General features: G+C 45.5%; 1 protein-coding gene across 1 annotated transcript in view; it reads right to left on the bottom strand.

Annotated features, from left to right (window-relative positions):
• Positions 1–25,287, bottom strand: part of ttn.2 (titin, tandem duplicate 2) — a 238,002-nt gene that overhangs the window by 176,259 nt on the left and 36,456 nt on the right. Inside the window, exons 42-64 of the mRNA XM_031877239.1 lie at positions 12,518–16,342; positions 11,525–11,803; positions 10,635–11,198; positions 10,140–10,421; positions 9,764–10,042; positions 9,396–9,677; positions 9,023–9,301; positions 8,487–8,774; positions 8,101–8,379; positions 7,702–7,983; positions 7,093–7,371; positions 6,192–6,470; positions 5,720–5,998; positions 5,329–5,616; positions 4,941–5,219; positions 4,128–4,409; positions 3,498–3,776; positions 3,126–3,404; positions 2,751–3,029; positions 2,375–2,662; positions 2,005–2,283; positions 1,385–1,666; positions 55–333 (exon numbers count right to left, since the gene is read on the bottom strand). Of these exons, the coding sequence (XP_031733099.1) occupies positions 55–333; positions 1,385–1,666; positions 2,005–2,283; positions 2,375–2,662; positions 2,751–3,029; positions 3,126–3,404; positions 3,498–3,776; positions 4,128–4,409; positions 4,941–5,219; positions 5,329–5,616; positions 5,720–5,998; positions 6,192–6,470; positions 7,093–7,371; positions 7,702–7,983; positions 8,101–8,379; positions 8,487–8,774; positions 9,023–9,301; positions 9,396–9,677; positions 9,764–10,042; positions 10,140–10,421; positions 10,635–11,198; positions 11,525–11,803; positions 12,518–16,342 (10,290 nt within the window). The remainder of the gene's footprint in view (positions 1–54; positions 334–1,384; positions 1,667–2,004; positions 2,284–2,374; positions 2,663–2,750; positions 3,030–3,125; positions 3,405–3,497; positions 3,777–4,127; positions 4,410–4,940; positions 5,220–5,328; positions 5,617–5,719; positions 5,999–6,191; positions 6,471–7,092; positions 7,372–7,701; positions 7,984–8,100; positions 8,380–8,486; positions 8,775–9,022; positions 9,302–9,395; positions 9,678–9,763; positions 10,043–10,139; positions 10,422–10,634; positions 11,199–11,524; positions 11,804–12,517; positions 16,343–25,287) is intronic.

Raw genomic sequence — 25,287 nt, forward strand, 5'->3', positions numbered from 1 at the left:
AAATCTAATCTGAAATTCTGATTTTCATTTGAGACGAACGCAATTTCTACTGACCTCTGAGTTTAACTGATGTCTTGCAGGTGTCACTTCCTACACTGTTTGACACCTTGCACTCGTATTCGCCAGCATCCGAAGACTCTATCCCAATGATATGCAGCGTAGCCAAGCTGCCCTCGCTCACCATCTTAAACTTCCTGCTCTCCATCAGAGGTTTCCTGTCTTTGAACCAGGTGATCTGGAACGGAGCTGTACCGCTCATCTCACAGTACAGACTCACATCCTTACCCTTCAGCCCTTCAACGGGCTGAGGTACTTTGACAAAAGATGGGGGGTCTACAAAAAGATTAGGAAACTGTTAAAGAGGCATAGACGGGAAAAGAATCCATGACGCAATCTTAAAGCTGAAATCCGTAACATTGCATGTGTTGTCACGCTCTGTACGCTTTGTTGGAACTACGTCAAAGATGGTGGAGTTGGTAAGGAAGTTTGATCGAACTACAGCTAAGATGGTGGAGTTGGTTAGGAAGTTTGCTGGAACTACGGCAAAGATGGTGGAGTTGGTAAAGAAGTTAGTTGGAACTACAGCTAAGATGGTGGAGTTGGTAAGGAAGTTTGATCGAACTACAGCTAAGATGGTGGAGTTGGTAAGGAAGTTGGAACTATGTCTAAGATGGTGGAGTTAGTAAGGAAGTTGGAACTATGTCTAAGATGGTGGAATTGGAAAGGAAGTTTGTTGGAACTACGTCTAAGATGGTGGAGTTGGAAAGGAAGTTTGTTGGAACCATGTCTAAGATGACAAAGTTGTTGGAACTGCAGTCTAGGCTGCTGAGTCTGTGTTGAAACTAAATCTGAGACATAATCGATGTGGAGTTTGTTGGGACTGTAGTCCAGATGGCGGACTTCTAACGAATACACCTAACATGGAGAAATTATTGTGGAATGTTGTTGAAGTTAAAATTAAGGAGTTGAAACTTTTGATGGCCGTGTTATGGAAATTTATTGGAACTACAAGAAGGACAGGAATGCTGTTGGAACTACAGCTAAAATGGCTGAGGTATTGTGTATCCAGCAGTTTATCTGACTCAAAAGGTTCCAGCATGTTTTAATTGCATTTCCCAAACAAAGGGGCAAACTGACAAGCTGATGAACATTTCTAAACAGCGGAAAAAGGAACGAGTCTCCAAGTTGCGAGCTTGAGCATTTCACGATACTCCACCATACCGGATGGATATATAAAGGACGAAAGAAGAATGTTACGTATTCCAGGTTTAAGCAATACAACCAAACCTTAACCAAAACTTGAACAACACACTGAACTGCCAGTGCATCAGAAAGTCAGACCATGAATGATAAATGATGATTAGGAAGTCAGTGAGAGGCTGACCTTTAACGTTAAGTGTGGTGCTGCAGCTGACGCTGCCAGCATCGTTCCGAGCTTCACAGGTGTAAACTCCATCATCATCAAAGCTGGCAGAGAGCAGTTCCAGGTCTGCCACTGAGTCAACAAATGATGTCCTGTAGTTGCCCCCATCTGTGACCTTGGTGTCCTGTTTGTACCAGGTCACTTTCAGAGGGGCAGTACCACTGACTTTGCACTCCAGTCGGAGTGACTCACCCTGCTTCACAAACTTAATGGCAGGGAGTTTCAGCACAAACTCGGGTGGTTCTGGAAAGCCAAAATACAGATATATTAGCTGCTGGAAGATGTAGGGGCACTTAAACTAGATTGTTACAACAGGCAGGAGGTGAGCAGATGAGCTGACAATGATGGGGTTAGCAGTAGAGACGGGATGGTTGTGGAAAACGCAAGTGCATCACAAAAGGCAACAAACACTTCTTGATGGGAAGCTGCAGCAGTGACAAAAGCTTATGAATAATATAGAAACAATGAAAGTTCTGCGAAAGCTGTAAAAATGTGACAGAGAATCATTAGTTTTAGCCAGCGATGCAGATGTGAGATAAATGCAGCCACGCAAGAGTTGATTCAAAAGATGCAAGTCCAACCTTTGACTGTCAAGTCTGCACTGCAGCGTATAGAGCCAGCGTCGTTGCTGACTTGGCAAGAGTAAACTCCACTCTGGGTGACGCCCACTGAATAGAGCTCTAAGAAGCACGACAGGCCCTCCAGCCCTGTGAAACAAGTGGGCCCGGTCATGAGCTCTGAGTCGTCCTTGAACCATTTGACCGTGAAAGGAGGCGTTCCCTTAAATGTGCCTTTGAAGCGTACAGTGCCATTTGGTAGAGCCGCCTGGGACTCAGGCAGTGTCACAAAGCTGGCAGGTTCTGAAGAGAACAAGACGGACGGCGTTAAAAGGAGGTACTCACCTTTGATTTAGGATTGCATGAGCAATAATGTGGGAGATCAATATCTGACCTTTAACCATGAGGGATGCTTTGCATTCACAACTTCCCGCTGCGTTGGTCAGTTTGCAAGAGTAGGATCCTGCATCAGATCTCTCCAGCTGTTCGATTTCAATGGACACTGAATTGTCCTGCTGAATGAGTTTGTGTTTCACACCACTAGAGATTTTGGTCCCGTCTTTCTGCCATTCCACAGAGATGGGCAGGGAACCAGATATTTTGCAACATATCTGAACAAAGGAGCCCAATATCTCCTGCATGTCTACCAGGGGTTTGATGAAGCTTGGGGCAATTACTTGATCTGTTACCAAAAGAATAACAAGAATGTTATCAGGCATTATTCAACATGTCGCTATGTACCGCAGGAGTTTTATGTTTTTCAAACCAACCTAGTATGATCACATTGACTTTGCAGGTACAGCTACTGATGTGGTTTGCCACCTCGAAGACATACTCTCCTTCATCCTCTTTCTGAGCCGACTGAACCTTTAGGCTGCTGATGTTGTTCTCAAAGACCAGCTTGTGCTGTCTGATGGACTGAAGCGCCCTGCCATCTTTCATCCATTTTACTTTGAGCTCAGGGGAGCCCGTCACCTTACAGTCCAGACTGACGGGATCTCCCACTGTAACCTTTATCACTTCAGGTTTCTCTGTGATCTGAGGAGGTTCTACAATGCAAAACAAAATCAAACATTGATACGGTTTCTCACAAAGTTAGGACCATGGAAAGCTTTAATACCATGATTAGTTAAGCACAGGTATACCTTGCACCGTCAGGGTGGCAAAGCACTTATCCTGCCCGGCCTCGTTTACCACCTGGCAGGTGTATTTCCCGCTGTGCGTCACCTCGCAGGTGGGAATCCTGAGAGTGGCCACATTGTTCTCAAATGTTCTCTCAATTTTAGGATCCTCCAAAATCCAGTTCTCATCTTTTTGCCATTGTACAGAGAGAGTGGGAGAACCCTCCACAACACACTGAAACTCAGCCATTTTACCTAGAACAGTGGCAGTGTTCTCAATCCTCTTGGTGAATGTTGGTGGTTCTATTAGAGGAAACCAATGAAATATTTAAGTAAAGGGTCAGTTATTACCTCAAAGAATAAAAAATGTGGATTTGAAATTCTGATTAGACTAACCTTTGAGGTTTAGCGTAGTCTTACAAGTACAGCTTCCCACCTCATTAGCAACTGTACACTGGTATTCACCGACATCTGCAGTGTCACACTTGTGCACCTCCAGACCCACAATGTCGTTCATCTGGGAGAAGCCGTGTTTAGCACTGGGTTTGATCTCCTTTGCATCTTTGTGCCATGTTATCTCAAATGGACCAGTCCCAGCTACCTGACACTCAAAACAGGCACTAAAGCTCTTCACAACATCAGCCGGAGCCAGCTCTTTAATAAAGGATGGCGGTTCTGAGATGAGAGAAAACAAACTGTCACCTACCTTTTTCCGTTAATTATTTTTCTAAATATTATATGATCCAAACAGCCTCGATCAGTATTTGATGAAGATTTGGAAGCAAGGTTTCCCAGAGAATTGTTTCTAGCTGGTTTGAGACATATTTTGAACTGTTTAAGGTCCATTAATCTGTTGAGTCGGGTAGTTTATGGACAAAGCCGATTGTCAAAATTCTCAATTTGAAATCTTTTCCTTTTAGGAAACCAAATGTAAAACAGTTCTTTGCAGCAGAATGGCAGATAATCCAGGAGAGGTGGGAAACCACTGCCTCCAATCTTAGTCTTAAAAGTGCTGACACAACTAACCTTTGACCTTGAGCTCCATGCTGCAGCTCTCGCTGCCGGCCTCATTGCGAGCCTCGCAGTAGTAAAGCCCACTGTCTTTGGTATCGGCACAACAGACTTCCAGCGTGGCCACAGAGTTAACAAAGACCAACTTGTACCGATCGCTGTGGCTGATCTCAGAGCCTTCCCTGAACCAGTAGATGTCTATCTCAGGTGTGCCGGTCAGCTGGCACTCAAACACTTTACTCTGACCGGGACGGACCACGGACACGCGAGCTGGGGTTCGTGTGAACTTAGGGGGCTCTAAGAAAACAAAATAAAATGATCGGTGTAACCATCAGACAGATGGCAAGTAGAAAACCATGATCTCTATAATGTTGACAAAGTCTCCATCCAAATGTTGCTCAATTCTTAAGCAAGTCAGTGTGTTTCCATCAGTTGTTTTGTGAATAACCTGAAGAGGCAAAAGAAGATGCCTTTATTACTAGCCATATTCGCTTCCCAAGCTAGTGTGGCATTTATTTACTGATTTATTTGCCTGTTTTGTTGAATTTTAGTCTGAAACGATATCATCAATCAATAAGCCTTCATAGCATCTTCTCTTTGACTGACTCTTCCAGCTCAGAAAAGAACATTTAGGCTTTGAGGTATTCAAGTGATTGTGAGTGTGTGCGTCTATACAGTCACTTCATACAGCAAAGAGTTAAATGAAAACACTACCAACTTTGAGGTGAAGCGTTAAGTCAAAGGAAAAGGAACGCGTTCTGGATTCAAAATGCCAATAAGAACAGATGGATGGAGACATATTTAGTTTGACATAAATAATATATTAACCTTTGACAAAGAGCGTTGCCTGGCATGAAGTGGAGCCCACATCGTTCTGGATTTCACAGACATAGTCTCCAGAATCAGAGGTTTTAGCAAAGAAGAGCTCCAGAGAGCTCGAGGTGTTGTCTTTGACCACAGAGCAGTCGGCACTGGATAAAATCTCTTTCTTGTTTTTAAACCATTTGGTGGTCAGTGGCGGCGTGCCAGAGACTAGTACGTTCAACTGGACTTTGGAGCCAGGCAAGACATTCATGGAATCAGGCTTTTCAAGAATGCATGGTGGTTCTGGAAGAGAAACAAAAGGAAATAATGCTTCTATAACAAAGATCCTTTAAGATGTGTAGCTAAACTTTGATTAAACACATCCACCTACTGATAAATACCAAAAACAAACCTTTGACAAACACGTTCCCAGAGCACTGGACGGTTCCTGCTTTGTTTTTAGCGATGCAGGTATAGCTGCCGCTGTCTTTACTGTCAAGATTAGAGATTTCCAGGAAAGCAACATTCTCAAAGAAAGTGCATTTGTGTTTCTCATCAGTCTGGATCTCTTTCTCATCTTTGTACCATTGTATGGTTATCGGCAAGGAGCCGGATACCAGACACTCCAGATGAGCAAATGATCCTTTGATACCTTCCGTCTGCTTCAGCTTTCTCGAAAAAGACGGAGGAATTATTTGATCTAACATTGATAGAAGAAAAAAAGAGGTGAGAAGCAACTTTCAAAGTACGACGTATTTAAACAAAACCAATGTTGAGTTATTGGTTACACATTAAGAACTGACCGAGAATGGTGAGTGTGGCCACGCAAGAACTTTGGCCGACATCATTTGAAATCTCAAAGGTGTAGTCACCGCTGTCACTTTTCTCAGTTTTAATAACCTTGAGCACGGAGCTGGTGTCTGTGCCATGGACTTTATATCTCTGGCCTGAGGTCAGCTCCTTGCCAGCCTGAAGCCATCTGGCCTTCAGAGGTTTTGTGCCTGAGAACCGGGCCTCCAGCGTGGCCGGATCCCCCTGAGTCACACTGATAGACTTGGCCTCCTCCGTGACCTTAGCTGGCTCTGAGACGTCAAACAACACAGTCAGCAAAGAATCTCTAAACGGAGAACTAAAGTAAACAACAACTAAAGATGCGTTTGGTCATTATCAACTCATAAAATTATGTGTGACTTCATGAATTGATAAGGATCTCCTGAACGCATCGACTGGACATAGTTTATTTTCAAGTTGGAGTTCTCGAGTATCTTAACCAACCTTTGACTGTCAACACTGCGGAGCACGTCTGGCTCCCGGCCTGATTCTGCGCCTGGCAGGAGTATTTGCCTCCATGTTTGCTCTGTAAGTTGGTGAAGTGCAGCAGAGCCGTGTTGTTCTCATATGTAATCTGAATGTGTTCGGCCTCTTTGAGCTCGTGGTTGTCTTTGGTCCAGGACACAGTCATGGGCTCTGAGCCCTTCAGAGTGCACTGCAGAGAAACCTCTCTGCCAACCAAGGAGCTGAGGTTCTCCAGCTTTCTCACAAATGATGGTGGTTCTACAAGGAGACATTTTTAAAGAATATTATTGGCTTCTCTGAATATTAGCCTCGCAAAGTCAGACTTCCTGCTGCAAGCTCAGTGTTTCTATGAGATTTGTGGAAACATTCGAGATCAATAGCTTTGATGAGTGTTCAGGTAGTGAACGGCTGCGTCTCCAAACTCCTGATCAAAGAACTCAATATCAAGTAACTGATCTTGTTGGACTTTCAGAGAAATCTGCCGACATTTCTGGAGCAGAGGTTGAGCATATTTGTCCAATCAGTAAGGGTACTACTGTCTACCCTAAATATTTATATAACATTAATTGCAAGTCTGTCCATCCCAACCAAAGGAACCTTTGTTGCTCTTTTGAAAGGAGAACCTTTTTTTCTGAAAGGTTTGGTCTCGTATCGATAGATGGGGATCCGTGTTGTGATAATTTAAGGGCCTCTAAGACATACTGTATTTGTAATTTTCCAGCTATATCAAAAGTGACTGAACTCAAAGTCGCTGTATCTGTGAAGAAATAAAGCGGCATTAAATAAATGCCTACTGAGCGGTTGCCAGGTCAGGATGAAGCTTTGCGAGGCTATCCAAATAAATGGAGCAGATTTAAATGTCGGCAGCATCTAAACCAACCTTTGAGCGTTACTTGACAATCACAGGAGGCCGTGCCCACTTCATTCTCAACAGTGCACTGGTACAAGCCCAAGTCTCCTGCCTCTACTGCCAGCACCTGCAGGGCTATCAGGTCATCTTTCACCGTGATCCGGTGTCTCTTGTCATTCCTGATCGGCTTTGTGTTCTTATAGAACGACACGGTGAAAGGGGCTGAGCCAGAGACCTGGCCCTCCAGCATCACCTCAGAACCTTTCACCACATCTTTGGGCTCCATGCTACGCACAAACAATGGCGGCTCTGGAAGAGAACAGCGGACGTGTCAGCGCGTTACACTGGACCACACAAGAGTGATCCACTTGAGTTTCACTGTGAAGTTGAAAATGCTTGTCCTGAATGACTTCTTCTAGCTGTAATACCGGTCAAGACTTCCTCAGTGTTTACTCTACGGAGAGGCCACGCTCCACTAGTCTCACCAGTGGTGTTCAATTATGTCTTCGTCCACCAGGGGGCGTGGCGTCTTGACAGGATAAATGCTGACGATTTGTCATTTGAAACGAAGCAAAAAAAGACTTCAATTTCACAGTAAAAGTCTAAAAATGGGAGTAAGAACAAATCACTGGAACCAACCTTTGACTGTGACTGTGCTGCTGCAGCGGTCACTACCGGCCTCGCTGGACGCCACACAGACATAATCTCCGCTATCCTCGACTGCACAGTCGCCTATTTCCAGAGACGCCACTAAGTCAATCGAGGCCATTGTGTATTTAGGACTGGAGCTGATCTCCATCTCGTCCTTGAACCATTTGAAACCGATGACGGGGCTGCCCGTCACTTTGCACTCCAGCTTGGTGGAGTCGCTGCTGGTGACAAGTTTGGTCGCCTCGAGCTTCACCACAAACAAAGGAGGCTCTGAGAGAAGAGGTTAACATTCATTATCAGACAGAAGACATGGTGTTAGTATCAAAAGGGATATTGATGTCAAGATATTTTTTTCATGCAGCCGAACACAACGGTGAAGACGGGCACCTTTCACAAAGAGGACTGCAGTGCAATCCACCTTCCCAGCATCATTGGACACTTGGCATGTGTATTTAGAGGAGTCACTGGGTTTCACAGAGTTAAGCTCCAAAGAGCTCGAAGAGGCGTCTTTCTTTATGAAATATGAGCCTCCAGATATAACCTCTTTTTCCTCTCTGAACCACTTTACAGCTAAAGGAGCTGTTCCAGTGAAGGTTGTTCTGAAGGACACGGTGGTTCCTGGAATAACATCCTGGTTGTCAGGTTTCACTGTGAACACTGGGGGCTCTAGAGGCCATAAACAAAAACAAAGATTGCATTTCATGTTAGCATGAAACTATTGACGGATTGTACACAACAAATTAAGGAACAACACAAAGCTGAGCATTCATAACCTTTGACATAGAGCGTGCCGCTGGTTTCCTTAAAGCCGGCTGAATTGGTGGCTCTGCATTTGTAAACTCCAGAGTCGGCTTTCCCCAGCCGTATAATTCTCAGCGTAGCAGAACTGTCTTTGAATTCTGGCTGGAATTTGGATCCAGATTTGATTTCCTGGTCATCTTTGAACCAAGCTATGGTCATGGGTTGGGACCCAGACACTTTACAATCCATGGAGACGTCATTACCAATGTTACCATCAACTCTTTTCAGGGACTTGGTGAAAGTTGGAGGCATTATTCGATCTGGTTGTTGAAGAAAAAAACATCTCATGCATTAACACGATTTCATCCTGTTTTTAAAGAATCACTCGGCTAAAATCTAAAAGGAAATAACACTTTGTCTCCAACTACAATTAATGTCTATTGCAGACTGTAGAATAATGTTAGTCCCAAAATGTGTGTCAAAGTTTGTTTCCTTGTGGTTATAAACACATGTATGATGAGGAAGTAAGACGTTTTGAGTTACTAAGACTTGTCATAACATAACTAACCTAAGATCATGACCGAGCATGTGCACTGGTCTTTCCCGACTTTATTCGACACCTCCATCTTGTACTCTGAAGTGTCTCCTCTTTCTGCCGTAAGAATCTTCATGGTGGCAATATTGTCTTTCAGAGTCATCTTATATTTACGGCCACTGATCATCTCTTTGCCGTCTTTAAACCACTTCACTTTGAGGTCTGGGCTTCCAGAGATCGTGCACTCCAACGTGGCAGAATCACCTGCAGTCACACTGATGGACTCTGCAGGTTCTACGATTCTGGCAGGTTCTGAGATAAGACATAGTTAATAAGATATAAGAGATTAGACACAAGAACCTATAGAACTCTACATAGTATCTCTGCATCAAAGACGTCAACTGACCTTGCACGGTCAAGGTAGCTTCGCATTTTTGTTGGCCAGCCTCGTTCTCAGCTTGACATGAATACTTGCCGCCGTGGCTGATGGCCACCGTTGTTATGGACAAGCTAACAACATTGTTCTCAAATGCCATCTTGATGTTTGAATCATCATCTCTCAGTATTTCAGAGTCTTTTGTCCATTTAACAGAGATGGGAGCCGAACCCTTAATGGTCCCCTGTAGTTTTACTGTGTTTCCCAACACTGCTGTAGCACTCTCAACCCTCTTTAAGAAAGTCGGTGGCTCTACAAGAACAATTCAAGGGTTAAAATCTGAGTTTGAAGAATGAGATTAAACCTCGGTGAATACCATTGATTAAACTCAGGTTTACCTTTAAGTTTAGCTTGGGCCTTAGTGATGACTTTGCCCACATCATTGGATATGACACACTGATAATCTCCAACATCGGCACTATCAAAGGTCTGGATCTCCAGCCTCGACAAGGTATCTTGAAGAATTATTTTATACTTCTGATCACTGGAGATGGCTTTCTTATTTTTCAACCAGCTGATTTCAAAAGGAGCTGTTCCCATGATCTCACACTCCAGCTGAGTAGCTGCTCCCTTCACCGCCTCTACAGTCTGCAGCTCTTTTCTTATGGATGGTGGCTCTGGGTGTCAGAAGGGTAAGTAAAGTGTAGGCAGTTAACACCAAAGATTTTCTAAAATTCATAAGTTAGTGTCAAGTAAATGCAAGATTTGACAAACCTTTAACAGCTATAAGAGTGTTGCAGCTCTCGCTGCCGGCATTGTTTGACACCTCACAGGTGTAACTCCCACTGTCTGTGACCAACAGGTTCATTATCTCCAAAGAGGCAACTCCACTCTTGAAAGAGATTTTATATTTTTCTCCATCACCAAGCTCTCTGTCATTCCAGAACCAGTGGATGTGAAGTTCGGGCGATCCTTTAATGGTGCACTGTATGCGTGCAGCTATGCCTTGTTTCCAGGTAATCTTAGGTTCCAGTTTCCTAACAAAGGCAGGGGGCTCTGAAAGGAGTGTTTGATTTAAGATCATTGTCAAAAGAGACACATGACAAAAACTAAAAACTAAATAACCAAAACAGAAAAATGCAAAAAGGAAAGACAACACGACAGCGGTGCATATTGTTAGGGTCAGCTTGCAGTTGGCTGACAACAGCAATAATCCATTTGCTAATTTTTTCATCAAAGCTAACGGAAAGATCTTCTCTAGGATCTTACCTTGAACAGTTACCACAGCCTCACAGGATGAGCTCCCGGCCTCATTCGTGGCCGTGCACACATATTTCCCAGAGTCCTTCAGTTTCGACTTGGGAATGTCAACAACAGCGACCTTGTCCTCCAAGGACAGTTTACACTCCATGCTCTGGTGGACTTTTTTGCCATCCCTGGTCCAGGTGACGGTCACACCAGTGTCCTCGTCCACCTGGCACTCCAGCCTCAGCGGGTCATTGACAGCAGCTGACGCTGGCTCAACGGTCTTAACAAAGCTGGGCTTCTTGATAACCTTGAGCTCTGTGGTAAAAGTAGCAGTGCCAACACTGTTGGAGGCCTTGCACAGGTACGCTCCCTGGTCAGTCAGCTCAAGACTTCTAATGAGAAGGGAATACTTGTTCTTTTCACATTTCATGACATAGTTCCCTTCGGAGGAGATGGCTATGTTGTCCTTGTGCCAGACAACTTCCATGGGGGAGGATCCAGTGAGTGAGCACTGGAGCACAGCTTGTTTGCCCACGTATAAAGTCATTGGGTCAGGTTTTGATACAAATACCGGCGGGTACATTTCTATGGAAAGTAGGTAAAATATACAAATAAGTTGAACACATTTTTTAAAAAGTGGAAAAATTACACCAACATCAAAAATAATCTCAGCAACCTCAACTTGGTGACCGACGTAGGTCAAAACATGAGAAAATGTGATCCTCAACATCTTTAAAATCTTGCCAAACGTGACACAAGATCCAAGTCATGTACAAATCATCACTTCCGCATTGCACCATAATGACTCATGGAAAAACACATTGCAAATATATAATTCTCTCTCTCTCAAACAGACACATTGGTAAAGCAATACTTTAAAAATAATAAAAAAGGGTCCCACTGGGTCTTACCGGTGACGATTAGCATGGCGGTGCAGCTGTCAGTGCCGTGTTGGTTTGAAGCCTTGCAGGTGTATTCGTTGCTGTCGGCTTTGATTGGGTTTAGGAGCTCCAAGGAGGAACTGGTGTGGCGGCTGAGGATCCTGAACTTCTCGCTCTGCTTGATTTCAATGGCAGACTTGTACCATTTGAAGGTCACACTCAAGGCGTCTTCGATTTCACAATCGAACTTGGCCTGGCTGCCGATGTTTATCTCCAGAGGCATGATTTTCTGCCTAAAGACTGGCGGTGCTGAGGCACACACGGAGAAAAAGGTAAACGTTACTCATAGGATCTATGAAGCTCAGTTTAAAGAAAAACAACTGACAGGTCAGGAACAGGAATGGTGGAATGTACAACAATGGTGGACACAGGAGTGACTGTGGAGGAGAAAATCTGCAAGAACATTAGCCCCATGGTTTCACAAAAGGCTGGTATGATTGTATGTGATTCTCATGGGGCTAGGGTTCAGGCTACAAGGTGGAGAAACAAAGTTTGTGAAAGATGAAGCATTCTTAGGTTGAAGTCCTCGAAGCATGCAGAGAGAGATGTGTGAAGGAAATGGACCTAAAGGAATGTGACAGACCATGAGTTTAAAACAAAGGAACCTGTTGACACCAACATGCCAAAGGGACCATGAAGAAAAAGAAAAACATGAAAGTTACCTGAAGACCAGGATCATGACAACCATTATAGCAAGAAGCTCATTGACTACAGAGCCTTTCGATAAACCTGCATGGCTGTGACGGTTCTGGTCTTTAGGCGATATTTAACCACACGATGATGTGGAACGAACAAGACATAGTGAGTTAGTACCAGTGCCCTGCTGAGGGGGTTCATGCTATGAAATGAATATAGAGACCAGAATGAAATAAGTCTTGAATGGAACTGATTCATGGGAATGATTAGTCGTTCTCAGAGAAAGTGGATGAATGAATGACACATTAAGTTTTACTGTTATCAAACCTCTTGAGACCACAGTGAGTCTTGAAGATGTTGAAGTCCTGCCGGCCTCATTCTCAGCCTCACAAACATATTCTCCTTGATGCCTCTCCTTGACAACTTTGTTGATAACCAATGTGTATGTGTCGTGATCTTTGGAACACTTGAACTCTTTGCCAGAGTTCACCAATTGCCCATTGAAAAACCAGTTTACCTTTGTGACGTACTTAATGGTGGTGCTAAAAGTTATCTTACTATCTTCGTCGACGGATAAATCTTTGAGGGAGGTGACTATTACAGGGTATTCTCTCTGTTCTGCCCTGGATACAGTGATCTCCTCTTTAAAGATCTCCTCCCTGTGCTCCTTCTGGATGCTCACATCCACCACCTGTTCGGTGGGAACGGTGGTGGGAGGCAGGGTTGTGATAACAACAGCCGCTCCTACATCTTTCTCTGTGCTTTTCACCGTCACTGACCTCACTTCCTGCCTCGACACCTGCACCGACTGCTCAAAAGACACGTGAGACTCTGTGGAGACTTTGAACTGAGATGAGATGGACTGTTCCATCATTGCTGCCTTGGATTCCTGCACCACAACCTGTTGCTCAGCGGCAGCACATTCGACTGCCATTTTGGACTCTGTCTTGAGTGCGGCAGCCTGAGATTTAACAGCAGTGAAGTCCAACGCACTCTCTGCCATGCTCACAGTCTCTACCGTGGATGACAGCATTTGCTTAGAGCGGGCCGAGGTGACCTGCGCCCTTTGAGGTTTGTCTAGCTGCATAGTGCCCGGCTGGTCTGAGGTAAGAACGTCGGCTTCCTGGTAAACTATGGAGTGGAAAGCTGCTTGGAGTTCAGTCCTGATGTCAGCTGTCTGAGGGTATTTACCCTCAAAAGCCAGGGTGATCTCCATGGGGGCACCTGTTGTTGTGATCAGGTATGTAAACATGGCCCGCTTGGGCTCTCGCTGAACCTTGACTTCCTGTACCTCTACAGCCTGTAACCTTCCCACCACGTCAGCCAGTAACACCGGCTGGTCGCTGGCCGTAGCGGACTGAAGAGCGTCTCTGAGCTGACGCCGAATATTTAGACTGAAAGGTTTAGGGATGTGAATCACAAATGTCATCTCTTTGGGAAGAGCGGTGCTGTCTTTCGATTCCGATGCCATAATGGACAGTTTCGGCTGTGTGGTGACGATGACTTTAGTGGACTCAGACTTGGTGATCTCTTGAGAGAGCTCACCGGTCAGCACTCGCTTCTCGTCCATCACTATAGACTGCCTGACTGACTGTCCCTCCTGGATCTGAACGGCAAAGTCCTGTTCTGCTGCCTCTAGAAGGACACTACTCTCAGTGGAGATCTCCTTCTCCTCAATCTGGATCGGCTCTGTGGGAAGTTTTGGCTCTACCGCCATCTGGCAGGTGAATTTATCCACGGCGGTGAGACTCTCAGTGTGGCCCTCCTCTAAGGCCTGACTGTCGGCCACACTGGGGACATGCATCTCGTTCAAGCGATCCTCCTTCTGCACCAAAGCTCGCTGCTGCTTGACGTCGGAAGTAACTGGCGTCTCTTTCGGCAGCTGCATGGGCTGGAAGGAGAGCTGGAGGATGTTCTGAGGCCTGGGTTCAGTCCGAAGTTGAGACTGAAAGCCCGTCACGGACAGATCCAGCTCTGTGTGATAATCTGCCGTGAGCTCCCTTCTCTCCTCCGAGGTGGCTGCGTGCCTCCTCGTCTTTTCTTGTTTCTGCGCCGCCACCTGCTGTTCGGGCTTCTCAATTGTGAGGATACCCTCTTTGGGTAGCGCCTCCACAGATTGGGATGACGGGAGATGCAGCGAAGCAGGAGCCTCTTTCTGGGGCTGGATCGTCGTGGTGCTAGCCTTGGCCTCAAACTCTGATGTGTCCTCATAAACTACTGTCCTCTGCTCATCTTGGGTAACGGTGTGCAGCAGAGTGGGACTCTTTCTAGCTCCTGCCTGCTCTGGTGCGGGTTTCTCACAGGTGAAGCTCTTCTCAGATGGAAGGAGGTCCTGGTCTGTGATAACCTGCAGGTGCAACAACTGCTCTCCTTCTACCTGTGACTGAATGGACATGGCACTGGCCAGACCTGGCAGCTGCTGAGTGGGCTCAGCCTGCAGCATTTGCTTCTCTTCAGCAGTTAGCGCTACATTCATCACTCTATCCTTACAGAGATGGGCTGTCTCCTCAGTGGGCCTCATCATGGAGAACTTAGTCTCCTTGGAAAGAGTCTGTTTAGACTCGCTGACTGAGGCCAAGACAGGTCGGTGCTGTTCTTTACCTACGGAGGACTTCACAGCAGAGTCTGCTGTTGCTAGTTCAGTTGTGTGGCCCTCTGCAAGCACCCGTTTCTCTGCAGACTGGGCTGAGTATAAAATCTTAACACCTTCTTTAACCTTATAACCCTTCTCCTCCTGTGTTTTGGGGATATCCTGAGACTCCTCTTTTAGGATGGGCAGTTGTGACTCAACTTGATGCCCACTGACTAGATGTTTAGGTTCTGAAGTGGGCCTGATGGTCGCAGACTTCCTGTCGGCCAGAGACTCTGTGCTAACAGTAGAAAGTGGGGTGAGCTCCTCAGCAACAGCTGACATCACCACTGACCTCTTTTCTCGAGCTGCCTGGAGCTCAATGACCTCGGGGCTTACAATGCGATCACAGTGCTGCTCTGTGAGGTCCTGACTCTCTTCAACTGACGACGTAAACGCCGTCATGTGGAGCTGTTTCACAGGAATGGTCGAGACCTGAGGCGGACGGGTGGGAACCACAGACACCCTCTCCTCCATCTCGTGAGACTGAAGCATTGCTGCCTGGTGGGTCAGCTGCTCGCAATGAATAGTGGCAGCAGAGATTTCTAGCTCGCCGAGGGAGCCCACTTGCTCACTGGGAATTATCTGCCGGTCTTCAGTGCCGATGGTGTAAACCATCTGATCTGACCTGGCTCTGTCCTGGCCTGGGAGGCTGACCTGGTACAAGCGAGACTCTGTCGCTTGTTCCGTCATTGAAACCTTGTAGCTTTTCTTCTGAACCGTCGTCAGCTGCTCCTGTTTGTGAGAAACAGAGACGGACTCTCTGAACACAACAAGCTCGGCACTACAAGACGCCTCCCCAAACTGGTTGGAGGCCTTACATGTATACAGACCACTGTCCTTCTGTGTGACACTCTTGATACTGATAACGCCAGATCCATCTGGGTTGGCTATAACGATGCAGTTTCTACTGGGCTGGATCTGAAAAGCCCCCTTGAACCACGTCACACCAGGGATCGGATCACCACTGGCTTTGTAATTAAAAGAAACCTCCCGTCCTTCTGAGCACCTCACAGGTTGGATCTGAATTGTGAAAGTAGGAGGTTGACCCGTGACCGTGAACATCTTCTCTACCCATTTCTCTGCCTGGCTAACATCAGACTTTTTCACCTCGAGGTATGTGGTGCACGTTGTCTGACCGAATCTGTTGGTGGCAGTGCAAGAGTACTCGCCCTCAAACTCAGATGTGACCTTTGTGATTACTAGCGTGTACTCCTCCTTCTCTTCTATCAGCTTGTAAATGGAGGAGGTCCTAATGACCTTCCCGCCGTGAGACCATTGAACGGTCGGCTTTGGAAGGCCGGACACTTTGACGGTGAACCGGGCCGTTTCTCCGGTGGTCACGGCTGCTGGGGCGAGCTGGCTGAGGAAAACTGGCTTTTCTTTTTTCTTCTCTAAAGAGGAAGAGTAACGTTTCGACTCTGGCTTGAGTTCAAGTGTTTTTGTTTTCTGTGGTAACTGGACACCAGTGTAGTAGGTTTCCTCTTGTTCTTCCACAGTGGTGATGGTGGTGCTACAACGTTCTGTCAGGAAATATTGAGCAAGACTGATAACAATATCCACAACACAAAAGCTGTAATATTAACATTGAATTGACAGCAGGAATAAACAAAGAGGAAGAAGTGAGGGCTGTCTTTGACCACAGAAGTTCTTAGTCCACTAATAGTTGTAGGATTTTCTCCAATTAATCGATAAAATGGCACAATTTAAACAAAAAACAATCTTTCAGTTTACAAAGACCCCAATTATCTATTAGTTGACTAAGTGATGAAGAGACGACAGCCCTTCCACATATATAGTAAAATTAAAGAGATTAGATGCTTTGTTAACATAAACATGTTATAAACATAAAAGTTTTCCCCCAAACGGATAGATGATTCATTGACCTAAAACGTTTATTTTCTGGTAATATATCACAATTTAATTTAACTGTTTTCCTTAATTACCAATCAATTGTAATTCATTTTATAACAAATGTTTGATAATTAGCATAATTACCAAAAACTTGATTTTATTTTTTGCAAAAAAAAAGAAGGAAAACAATATCTGTTGATGTATTAATACTGGTATCAAAACATCAACAATAATACTAAGTCGTACACAACATGAGTAGTTTTTGACACCTGCATTTTGTCCGTAAATAAGACGATTGTCAAACGGACCACGTAAACACCGGGCGATCGTGTTCATCCATTTAAATTGTTAAAAAAAAAAAAAACTTAGACTTCGCCTTCAAATCATTCATATTTTTATTATATAAACTCTGAGACAAACCAACATGACATCTGTACAAATAAACCATGAACTTCTATCTCAATGCTCAATCTACTACTCATATACTCCTAAAATTACACATATTTACATCAAAACATGTATTTAAAAATTTTTGAAAGTTTCACAGTATTATCCATTTTTCAAATATTTACTACTCTATTATAAAATACTTGCTTTATGAAAATCCTAAAAATGTCATTCACACTCCAAAAAAAACAACTCAAAGAAATCAGAAAAAAATACTGCAACAAACTTCCACAAATCACACAAGCAACAATAAACTGAGCCATTTAAGTGGGAATTATGACGATATAATCTTGATCGTTTTCAGATTGACTTTTGATCCTATGACTTCAAATTAATTTTATATTTAATAATTACTGCTATTGTATCTATTTCTTATTATTCAAACACGGCAGTGACGTATTAAAAACCACACATTTTGCGTTTTTTGCGCAAAACTAAGGTGACATTGATAATAATAATTTGTTTCCTTCTGCAGGAGATCAAAGTTTCCTTTCTTATCCTTATTCGTTTTAGTTATTTAACAATTAAGAGTTTGTTACACAACACAGTTGTAGTTTTCACTGCTAAAGAAATGTTATTTGACATTTTAACTCATAATTGCTGTTTTTTTCTGGTCAAACCAGACCAAAAATATATCTTTAAGTTAGTTCTGATTTATTGAAAATATTCCCGGCCCTGATAATTATAGGTGGTTTCTAAAGTTTATATTTATTTCCTATATGGATTATTTTAAAATAATTTACCTCTTCATTTTGACTTTGTAGTTTCTACACACTCCTGTTCTCACTAATTTAATAAAAATAAATACCTAAAATGTCAATATGTATTTCTGTAAAGGTTTTCTTGTATAAGAGATTGTTGTTTCACACTTATGTCTAACATTCCTAGTTGTTGTTGTTAACTTTTGTAGTGCAAACTGTTGTGAACAGCACAATGTTAGAAACAGACCAGTGAAGACCAGCACAGACATTACCTCATAATGTCATAAATACAATTTCAAAGTTAAAGCAGCTCACATTTAAAGTGTAACCAGATAACAAAAGCAAACATAAACCCAGATTTTTCTACGAAAAATGAAAATAAAACTGTATAAAGACAAACAATTGTTCACTGTTTTTCCCACATGACTACGTTCTGGTTGCACAAAGAGACATTTAAACTTTTCGACTGTGTTAGACAAGTCTTGGCTTTGCTCTTAGACAAATACCTGCAATCTACTTGCAATTTGTAAACCGTGTTAAGCAAGCAATTAAAAAATAACTTTTTTAGAGGGCTTATAGATGTGAAAATATTTAGTTTTATTAAAGCTGTTGCTTCACTCATTATCTGTTTACCAGTAGATCAGCTTGTAAAGTTTTATTGGTCAGTCTTTTTTTATTTCTACAACCTTAAAGTAGTGAAGAATTAGCAACATACAACAAAAGAAGAGTAAAGGTATCTTTGTGCAACCGGACCCTTCAACCTCTAAAACACCTTCAGCAGCGCAGCAGTTTCAATGCAACCAGCTATGTTTTGGATGATGCACCTGTACTCACCAGCATCACTCTGGGTCACGTTAGTAATGAGCAGATTGAAATGGCCTGCGGTTTTCTCCTGGATTATACACCTGCTGTCAGTGACGCGGTCTCCGTCTTTGAACCACTCGGCGGTGGGGTTTGGCTTACCGCTAACTAGACACTGGAGGATAACCGGCGTCCCTACGGCCGCGGTAACGTTAGCCAACGGTATGACGCATTTAGGGGATGTCTCAGTCACCTGGAACTGGAAGCTACACATATCAGAGGACTTCCCTTTGAATTCTATTTTGTCATCTTTTGCAGGTTCGGCAAATACATCGAAGTTGACGCTAACATATTTCTCTCCCTGCTCGCTCATTTCGTTGTCGGTCTTGGCCACCAGCCTGACCGCCCGCTGTGACTCATCCGCCTCTTGCTCAAACTCAAACTCAAGCTCAATTTCTGACACCTGTTTGCTGTCGAACGACGTGTTTCCGACCACCAGGTCGAACTTCTGTGGCTGGACTTTGGCGCTTCCTAAGGACACGGCGGTCAACTCCCTGCCTCTGGTCTTCCCTGAGAAAGCTTTGGCGTTTACCACTACCAGAGAGGCCCGACACAGGGTCTCCCCAACAACGTTGATAGCCCTGCAGGTGTACACTCCGCTATCCTGTGTGGTGACTTTAAATATCTTCAGGAAGTGGTTGTCTCCATCAGATGAGTGCAAGTATTTTTTGTTATTGTGGGGAATTTTTTTGTCGCCTTTGAACCAGGACACGATGGGAGAAGGAATTCCCATCAGTGAGCACTCAAACATGACCATGGTACCTTCGGGTGTTTCCATGTCACAGATGGGATTGATGAACCTCGGAGGCATCTCCGTGACCTCGAAAGCTATTTTCAAATCATCATGCTCCTGGGTGACAAAGTCCACGGCACCCTCCTCATAAATACTCGGCAACACATCCAAAGATATGATCATGCTCTTGTTGTCGGCGGTGTACTCAGGGATGGTGATGATCTTAACCTGTCTCTCAAATTCCTTCACCTCGTTTTCATCCAATTCTACTTCAAGCAGAATCTCCTGAGGAGAAGGAGAACGAGAAGAGTCGTCTTCCTCCACGTCAAACTCCATCACATGCTGATGGGTGACCGCAGGCGGAGCAGGCATGAACCTCACTTCCTGCGACACAACCACTACTAAAGCAACACTTCTGGCTTCCCCGACGTAGTTCACAGCATCACAGATATATTCTCCCTGGTCGGCCTTTCTGACGTTGTTAATCGTTAGCGAGATGCTATCACCGTCTCTCTCCATTTTAAGTCTGTCGTCTGCCACCAGTTGCGTTTTGTTGCAGAACCACTTCACTTCGGGGGAAGGTAGACCGAACACCTCAGCGTAAAACGTGAGCGAGTCATTCTCAAACACTCTTTTCTTAATGAGCGGTTTGAGGAAGGCAGGAGGGATTCCCTGCACTTTTTCCTGAAGGGTTGCCAGGCCCAAAGACCCTATTCCCTTGGTGAGGTATGGATTGTCGTCCACGTTTATTCCGGGAGGGGTTGTTTCAATGCCCTCATCACCAGGTGATGTCAGGAACTGAACAGGAGAGAAGAACCTCTCGCTGGAGTCACCTGTCGAGGGTCGCTTTTGTTCTACAGGGGAGAAGGGATAATCTTGAGGGGTCATGAACCCACCGGCGGTATCGGAACTTGCAGTATGGAAGGACATGTGGGACTTTGGAGTGTGGAAGGACTGTGCAATTGGCTGTGAGACCTCGGTGGACGAGCCCGGGGTGTAGAACCTCTCGGCTGCCTCGGTTAGCTCTTCGCTCACAGTGCTGCCGATCTCTATGGACATCTCAGACTCAGGGGACAGTGGTCTTCCCCAGTCTGTTGGAGGGTTGTAAAAGTCGTACACAGCACCAAAAGTGACCTCCTCTTCCTCCATGGAGCCAACTGCTGCTGCTGCTCCTCCAGCTTCAGCTGCTGAGGCCTCATCCAAACTACCTTTTTTCTGTAAAGATGCGACCGGGCTTTGAAGTCCCTCAGCAGCAGCATCATCAGGAACAGCAAGTGCTTTAAATCTGCTGTCTACTTCCGGTTTAGGATTTGACTTCACATGGACATCAATCATTTCATCTTCACCCTTGATTTCGGAATGTGGCTCAACTACATCAGCAGCCATGTCCTCAGCTACCTCTCTCATGTCGGCCTGGGACTCCGGCATACTAAGAAAGACACCACTGTCCATAGAGGGCTCTGGGATTGAAATCAGCTCCTCCCCTGCAAGGACCGTACTGACGTCAGCTTCTCTATGAACAGAGGAAGACCCTCGAGTTGCACTTTGTCTCTCAGGTTTGAGAGGCGCAGAAATAGTTTTTGGCTTAACAGCTTCTCTGACTGGAGCTGAAGTTGTAACGGAGCGTTTTACTGCAGGATTTTTTTCAGACTGGAAAGGAATGAAGCTGCTAGTTCTGTCAAATGTGTGCACAGTGTCCTCCCTCAACATCTCCACTTCAGAGACCTCCATTTGTTGAACTATAGCAGGTTTCTGTGCTTTAGGCCTGACCAGGTGTGGAGACTCCTGCACTTCCTCCACAAACTGTTTAATAACTCCATGGCTTTCTGCTAAAACTGCTTCCTCATCAACATCACCAGATATCACAGAGATCTTGCGGTCTCCCTCCTGAGAGGAGGTGGTCTGGGAGGTCGTGGCAGAGACAGGTTTCGGTGCTACAGGAGTCTGGGGGGAAACAGATTTTTCTGAAGCAGGAATAGTTTGAGTGAAATCTGGTTCAGCTCTACAAGGAACAGCTTTGGAAGAACCTGGATTTGCTGTCCTAACTGTAACAAGTCTATCACCACATTCTGCATGGACGGTGTGAGGTTCAAGTACTCGTTCCTGCTGGTCAAGGGAGATGGCCACCGCGGGTATAATCTCCTCCGGGAAAAGAGTTTCCTTTCTCTGCTCCTCTGGAGAAGGGGAAGTCAGCGATGCAACTGGTGAGTCCGATTCAAAAGCTTGTTTAAGCTGAGAGACTTTTATCTCAGCGGCAGGAGCCGACAGACCACAGCCCGATACAGTCGGCGGCTCTCTCGAGATACAAGGTCTGGCTTTTGGGGCTTTGGCCGCCTCGGATAGAGCTTGTGAACTCAGAGGGTTATCTTTTGACTGAATGATACCATCTTCAGTGTGAGTGATGACAGCTTTGTGGAATACATCTGGTTTCATAACATCCTCAGTTAACCCAACGGGAGACCTCATCACTCTCCCAGACGGAGTAAAACCACCACTCTCTGAGAATTGCACAGGCTCTGCACCTTTAAATGACACATCAGATATGCTTGCAACCTCTCCCATTTTATTTCTAGCAACGCATTTGAACACTCCGGCATCAGTGTATGTAAAACTGCTGATATACAGCCTGTGCACTTTATCATCTACCTCAACTCTGTGTTTTCTGGCCGCGATTTCGAGGCAAACGTCGTCACAATACCACGTGACCTTTGGGGCAGGTACACCTGTGATGACACACTCTAACACAGCAGTGTTGCCCTCAGAACAGGAGGTATTCTCTAATTCGCTGACCACGTGAGGAGCTTCGCCAGCCACATCAAAGGAGAAAGTAAATTTGTGTTTGACAGTCTGAGAGGCTCCATCGTCGCTTGGCACATCTGAGGGTTTCTCCGTGAAAACCAGAGGTTGGTCCTCACTGATTTCCTCTCTCATCTCAGGGAGAGGAGTGGCAGCGGTGATTCTGATTTCTACAGGTGAGGAGCTAAAGGATTCATCTGAGCAGCGGTGTCTGTGGATGACCACCTGAGGTACCTGTAGTGTTGCCTTTGCTGAATCCATGTAGGTCTTAAGTTCAGCTTCAACCATGCTCTCCTGGTTTTCCTCACACTTCTCTCGCTCTGCTCTAATTACGACCTCTTGTGTGGAGCCTGAAGCTCTCGACACCTTTTTGTCAGAGATTTCAAGAGTGCTGCTGCAGATGGATTTGCCATGTTTGTTGGTTATGACGCAGTCGTATGTCCCCTCGTGGTCTGTTGTTGGATAGAAGACAGTGAGCTTTGATATGTTGGTTTTGCTCACGGTATCATAGTCGGGGTTGTGAGCTAATGGGTGGCCATCTTTGAGCCAGGTGACTGTGGGCAGAGGGACACCGTGGAATTGACAGGTAAACTCTGACATCTCACCGATTTTTACTTTGAGCAAAGATATTTCTTTCACAAATACTGGACGGGAGCCTCCAGTATCGCCTTCTTTCATCCACTTTGACTCTTGAATTTGGTGAACTCCCTCTTTCAAATCTGACTCCTCACGGACTTTCCTCTCCTCCTCCTTTATAGCTCCGAGTTCAAGGCTTTCTGCACTCATTTCACCACCCCGTTTGGACCTTAATGAATCTCCACTTCTTTCCTCTCTCCTTACACCTCCATCTTTCTGTTGTCTGCATTCGCTGCTCTCGCTGGTAGTTTCCATCTCCTCTTTCCTCTCTCTCCTCTCTCTCCCCTCTCTGAGCTCTGAATGGAAGCATTGGCTGCTGGATTTATCTACAGTCATTGTGAATTCCTCTCTGGTTCGCCTCCTCTCTGCCTCTCCTCCCAGATCCTCCTGTGGACTACGACTCCTGACTGAAGATAACTCTCTGGAGGACTTATGAGGGCTCTCATCCCAGGATGAGGCAAGTCCATATCCCTCAACAGGAACACTAGTATGTTGGGTTGGAGAGTATCCCTGAATTTGCGAAGCTTCAGGACCTGATCTGTCTTTTGCAGAAATAGATTTGAAATCGTACGGACTTTCAGTGGGCACACCGACACGTTGTGGTAAACCAGCATATGTAGGAGAAGACCCACGAGGAGGAGATAGCTCGTAGCCAGTGGCATGTTGAAGAGGTAAAGGTTGCTTTGTTTGCAGGGCTCCACCAGAAATTACACCACGGCGGGGTTCACTGTCAGGAACATGGGACTCAAAGAGCAACCCGGTGACAGGCTGCTTGCATTGATTGTCCAAAGCCCACTCGGACTCCAGTTCAGCTACTTCCTCTTGTTCGACCACATCTTGTTGCCATTTCAGAATGCGCTGAGCCAGCGCTTCCTCCTCGCTTACAAAGTACTCACTGTCCCTCTGCAGCCTCGTCTCCCGGCCCTCTGTCAGCTGATCAGCCTCATTGTCACGCTGCTGATCTTGGAAACCTGCAGGAACCGGCTCGCTTAAAAGGAACTTCTCTTTGGCCGTTTTTCCCGTGAAACTCTTCTTGCTGCGGACCACTTCAGGATGTGGATTTGATTCTAAAGCAGACGAATCTGCGACATTTGTTCCAGCCTCAGTGGTCCTCTCTGCCCGGATGTTTGAGTAACCCTCCACCCAGTCGGACTCTGGCTCCACAGCTTGCTCTTGTTCCAACAGAACATTCTCTTGCCATTTCATTATCCGCTGAGTCAAGGCCTCCTCTTCACTGACAAACTTCTCACTTTCATTCTTCAGCTCTGAGATATTCTCTCTCGACAGCTGGAGCTCACGCTCTTCTCTTGTCTTCTCAAACAACATCTTCTCCGCTCTGGCTTTTGTTCGAGGCGACTCAGCTTCCACTTCTGCTGCTCTGTATTTTAGTCGAGATGTTGGTGCCTGCTTGTCTGTTTCCAATTCTACTCCTGGTCTGGCTTTCATTCTGGCCTTGGGCACAGGGGCAGTGATTTCGTCCTGTTCTACTCTATCTTTGACTTTGTGTGACTTTGCCGTTGATGTGGTACCATGGTCTACAGTTGCTCTTTTCTCCACCACCTCCTGTTGGCTGTAAATGTGCCCCTCAGGATCCATGTACTGAGTGTCTGCCAGCCTGGGAAGATCAGTTTCAGGGTGGGGTACCTCCTCTTCTGACATTCGCATACCGTGCTGCCATTTCCTGATCCGCAGAGTAAGGAGTTTCTCCTCACACTGCATCCGCTCAGCGTCCAGGCTCTTCTCATACTGAGCCCTCAAGGACTCCCCTGCACCCTCCTCTTCATGTGGATCAGCTGGTTCTGGTGTTAGAGCTTCACTCAGGAACCTCTCTTTGTTAGATTTGACTTGCCTCGGCCTGGGGGACTCTTTTAGTCTTTCCTCAACCCTGGCCTCTATGGTTCTAAGAGACAACTCCGCTTCCACTTTTGCTGCTCTCGCTTTTACTCTGGGGGATTTTTGTGCCGGCATGAGTGCTGCTTCACCCTTTATTTCTCCTGATCTGGCTTCCATCGTGGCTGACTTTGTAAGCAAGGAGGCAGAAACTTCCACTTCTTCTCCTCTATCTTTTACTTTAGGTGATTCTGGCGTTGACACATTTACCCATTCAGAATCTACTAACCTTGCCTTCATTCTGGGGGATTTACGGAAAGATTCTGGCACAGCCTCCGTTTCTACAGTTGCTGTTTTCTCCATCACTTCCTGCTGGGGGTAAATGTGCCCCGCGGTCTCCATGTACTGCATCTCTGTTGGCATCGGCAGATCCGTTTCAGGGGGAAATGTCTCCTCTTCTGACATCCTACTCCCTTGCTGCCATTTCCTGATCCGCAGAGCAAGGAGTTTCTCCTCACACTGCATCCGCTCAGCGTCCAGGCTCTTCTCATACTGAGCCCTCAAAGACTCCCCTGCACCCTCCTCTTCAACTGGATCAGCTGGTTCTGGT

Source organism: Anarrhichthys ocellatus, unplaced genomic scaffold, assembly GCF_004355925.1.
Source record: "Anarrhichthys ocellatus isolate YVR2014 unplaced genomic scaffold, GSC_Weel_1.0 scaffold130, whole genome shotgun sequence".
NCBI classification, from domain to species: Eukaryota; Metazoa; Chordata; class Actinopteri; order Perciformes; family Anarhichadidae; genus Anarrhichthys; species Anarrhichthys ocellatus.